General features: G+C 35.4%; 1 protein-coding gene across 1 annotated transcript; it reads left to right on the forward strand.

Moving 5' to 3' along the window:
• The first annotated feature begins 2,565 nt into the window (after window positions 1–2,565).
• LOC116121991 (annexin B11-like) lies at window positions 2,566–3,129 on the forward strand. Its single transcript, XM_031407897.1, has one exon. The coding sequence runs from the start codon at window positions 2,566–2,568 to the stop codon at window positions 3,127–3,129; it is 564 nt and encodes a 187-aa protein (XP_031263757.1).
• The last annotated feature ends 1,120 nt before the right edge of the window (window positions 3,130–4,249 follow it).

Raw genomic sequence — 4,249 nt, forward strand, 5'->3', positions numbered from 1 at the left:
ATTTAGATTTGAGACAAATTTGTGCTTTGCCGAGAATAGCAACCAAAGGGATTCTTTTCTTATTTTCAATGGGTAATGTAAATGTTGTTCAGCTTCAGTTACTCTATGCTAATCAGGTTAAACTTAGGGGGCGTTTGGTAAGGGTTATATGGGATTACCAGGGTTATGTCATTTTATATTATTTGATTACCACGTTTGGTTGTTAAAGTAATATACGATTCCGGTAATCTTCAAATATCAATAGTAGTTACTGTTAGTAATATTGAAAGTAATCTGATAACCTTTATTTTTTTAGGTATTGTAAGATTACTAAGGTAATCTTATTTTTGTTATAATTTTATCTCTTATTAATAAAATTTTTGGACAATAATACCCTTGTTTTAAAATTAATTTATATGAATCTGTCTTTTACAAATTTACCCCAATTAATTAACTTTTTGGACAAAATTACTTTTGAATTTAAAACAAATTGTAGTCCACCCAAGTCACCACCCCCAGCTACCTGTCGCTACCGGTGGCTAGTCGTCACTGCCGTCGGAACGGTGCACAGAAGGTCAGAAATGATCGTCGTGCGCTAATATGGTCATTTTCAACTAAAGATTTGGTCAGAAACGATTAGATTAGATCTAACCAAAATACGGTTAGATCTGTCACGATTTGGCCATTTTCGGCCTTCCATGTGCTATTAGGTTGCCAGCTATCGGTGACCGACAGTGGTTGCCAGCGGTTGGGTTGGTGGGTGTGCATTGTTAATTTTTCAAACTTTTGTTATGGGTTTGTTTTTGTTAAGTTTTTAAATGTAGGTGGGTTATAAATAATCTAAATAATAATATTTAATTAGAGGATAATTTAGTAATTTAAATAACATACCCACCAATTTATTCCTTCCAACCAAACATATTAATATAATATACTTACCAATTTATTTAATTAGACAAACACATTTTCTTAAACATTCTCAGTAATCTTCAAGGTAATACTTCTTTTTATTAATATAACATTCCTAGTAATATAACATTCCCAGAACCAAACTTACCCTTGTGGGCTATTTGATTGGGGGTTATCTCTCATTACTGGAAAACACACCCTGAGGGGTTGTTTGATTGGGGGTTATCTCTCATTACTCTAGTAATGTTATCTATTACTGACATTACGATGTTTGATTGTCAAGTAATATAAGATTCTGATAATCTTCTAAAACCAATAGTAATCACTTTTGGTTATACAAGTGGTAATATGAGTACGACATTTTTTTTAGGTATTATAAGATTACTTAGTAATCTTACTTTTATTAAGTTTTACCCCTTATTAATAAAACTTTAGGACAATACTACCCTTGTTATCTAAACAATTTACAAGAATTTTTATGGACAATTTTAGCCTTATACATAATAATATTAAGACATTTATACCCTTGCACATCCACCAAATTACTCAAGACTACAGCTGGCCACTGGCCACCGTTATCGGTAGTCAGCGTCCATCGTCGAAACGGGGCACGATCGGTTGGATCTGCCTGGCTGTTTATGGCCAAATCGATGGCCGAAAACTACCAGATGGCCATGGATCTTACTATTTCTAGCTAGATCCATGGTCGTTAATAGCACAGCCAAATCCATGGTCATCTGGTCATCCAAATTGATGCACGGTCGGCCAAATCGATGCACGATCGACCATATCTAGCCAATCATGTGTCGTTCAGGCCACGACCGACTGTGATGGTCGACCGTTGACATCGGCTTAGGTGGATGGGGGTGTTATTGTTACAATTTAAACTTTTATTGTAGCTTGAGTGTTTTAGCAAAATCTCAAATGTAGGGAGTTAAAAAATAATCAAACAATAATAATATAATAATATTAAAAAAAGAAAGATAATTTAGTAATTTATATGAGATACTCACTCATTAATTTTTTTCAAACAAACATATCAATATAACATACACATAAATCTTCAACGGAATCAATCTTTTATATAATATTCTCTTAACCAAACGCAACCTTAGTGATTAGTGTTGTGTTGTTAAACTACTTGGATGCAAAATCCTGTAAACCAAAAACCGTATTTCACATAATTATGATTGTATTGATATGAATGACCGAATTTATCCGGAGGCATTTAATCTCCTTATCATTCCAATCTTCTTGTCAAAGAGCCGGCACCCCAATTTGCATGAATTTCATTGTACATGCAATCTTTACCTTGTTTACATTGCTTTTAATTGTTGTTTAATATTACAAAATAGGGTGTCAATTGGCTTCTTCTATAAGCAAATATAGTGGGCGCAAGTTTGTTGGTACGCAACAGCCCCTAAAATCAGTCAGTACTTGACCTAACAAATCGCCACACAAAATGAATGAAACATACACAACCAATGAGCACCTGAACTCTTCCATAACATCAATAAGAAACTGGACTCACTCCCTTTATCTTCGCTATTTTAAATTCTTCATAATCCCCACGAAATCACATTTAAAGGAAACAAGAAATTTATGAATGCACAGGCATAAATAGCAACAACAACTAGTCTGAAATACCAATACCAAAAGAAAATGAAGGTAGTTTCAATGGAGGGAATCAAGATTCTTTCATTTGCACTCTTTATGTTTCTGGTACTCCTCTCTACCAATATAGAGTGCCAGATGATGCCACGGCCGCTCAAGCCGAAGCCATTAACACCACCAATTCCTGTACACCCACTCTGTGTCTCCCAATTCCGTCTTGCAAACTATGCATGTTCAATGCTGCCATACAGCCCGGCTCCACCTCTACCACCTAACCCGCCGACACCTTCCCCTCCGCCTGATGATCATTCAAGCCACAGACACGGACACGGACATGGACACGGACATGAACATGAACACGGACACGGACACGGACATGGACATGGACATGAACATGGACACGGACACGGACATGGACACAAACACAGGCACCATCATGGATCTGGAGAAACGCCCCAGGAAGGCGATTGTTGCCGCTGGTTGAAGGAGGTAGACAATGAGTGTGTCTGTGATTTGCTGGTTCACTTACCTGTCTTCCTTGCCAGGCCTGTGCACGAGTACAATGTCATTGTTGATGAGTCTTGCAACGTTACTTACAGTTGCTCAGGGCGCTTAATTTTAACATAATGGAAAAAAAAAATGTCATGCTTATATTTGGTTACAACTAAACTGAACTGTGATTTTCTTCTTAAATATGAGTCAGTTTTAGCTCATTACTGTTATGTTTGTAGTCTCTAATGTCAGTTCTTGTAATAATAATTATACATTAATACTGTTTCATCAGTTAAATTCACAACTAGCTGCTGCATTCTTACAGGGAAGTGCTTATGCATTTAAATTTATTAGATGAATGAAAATGACTGCTTATTGAAAGTAGAAGCTGGAATTGGAAATGCTTATTTTTTTTTTTTTTTTTCTTCATTGGATTTTGTATAACAACAATCCAAGCTACAAGTTTGGCTTGGACCTTTCTTTATCACAGTGCAACAGATGAATCATTTGACATCATAAAACGGAATTGCTTTTAGCTAAAGTTTTTCAATCTTCTTTCTTTCTTTCTTTCATCAATGGATTCGTCTCGCATTTTTCCCATTACGTCCATGAGAGAATATTTTCAAGAGTTATCGAAGACGACAAAAAGAACCTCTTTTTCAAGCTACAAGATAGTGACTGATTGACAATAAGTTTTATTCCAAGTTTACCTTCTTCTTCAAAAACGAATAAGTTTTATTGGACTTTACGGTTTGCTCAACTACCCTGTCTCATCTCCTCTCCCAATCATTCTTTCCTTCTCCCCAGAGTTAAAAGACATAAACCATCTCTCGCTCACCCAAAAATCCCAACTTTTTTAAATAACAAAAATCCCGCTTCCATAAACCGTTAAATTAACTCTTTTCTTTATAATAAATTCACTAACATCTTAGTATATCGAAGAACCTCTTCTCTCCTTTATCAGGTGGTCCATCACACCCGGTGCCCAGAACCTATCCAATAATCCAAACATCTTTAATTTTAAAGCCAAACCCATTTGATTGGTGAAAAAAAAAAAAAAAACAAAGTTTTTTCTTTTTTCTTTTTAATTATGGATGCTCATCAAGGCAAAACCTTATCTAACGAGGTTAAAAGTTGAAAGTGATGGAGTAAAGATACGAATTCTTCTGAGTTTAACCCATTAATTTTTTACTTCTTTCTTTTGTGGGTCCTTGGAGTATTTGATTTGATGCAGTCTTTTTAATTTATGCTTATA

The sequence above is a fragment of the Pistacia vera genome, unplaced genomic scaffold (genome assembly GCF_008641045.1).
Source record: "Pistacia vera cultivar Batoury unplaced genomic scaffold, PisVer_v2 Contig130, whole genome shotgun sequence".
NCBI classification, from domain to species: Eukaryota; Viridiplantae; Streptophyta; class Magnoliopsida; order Sapindales; family Anacardiaceae; genus Pistacia; species Pistacia vera.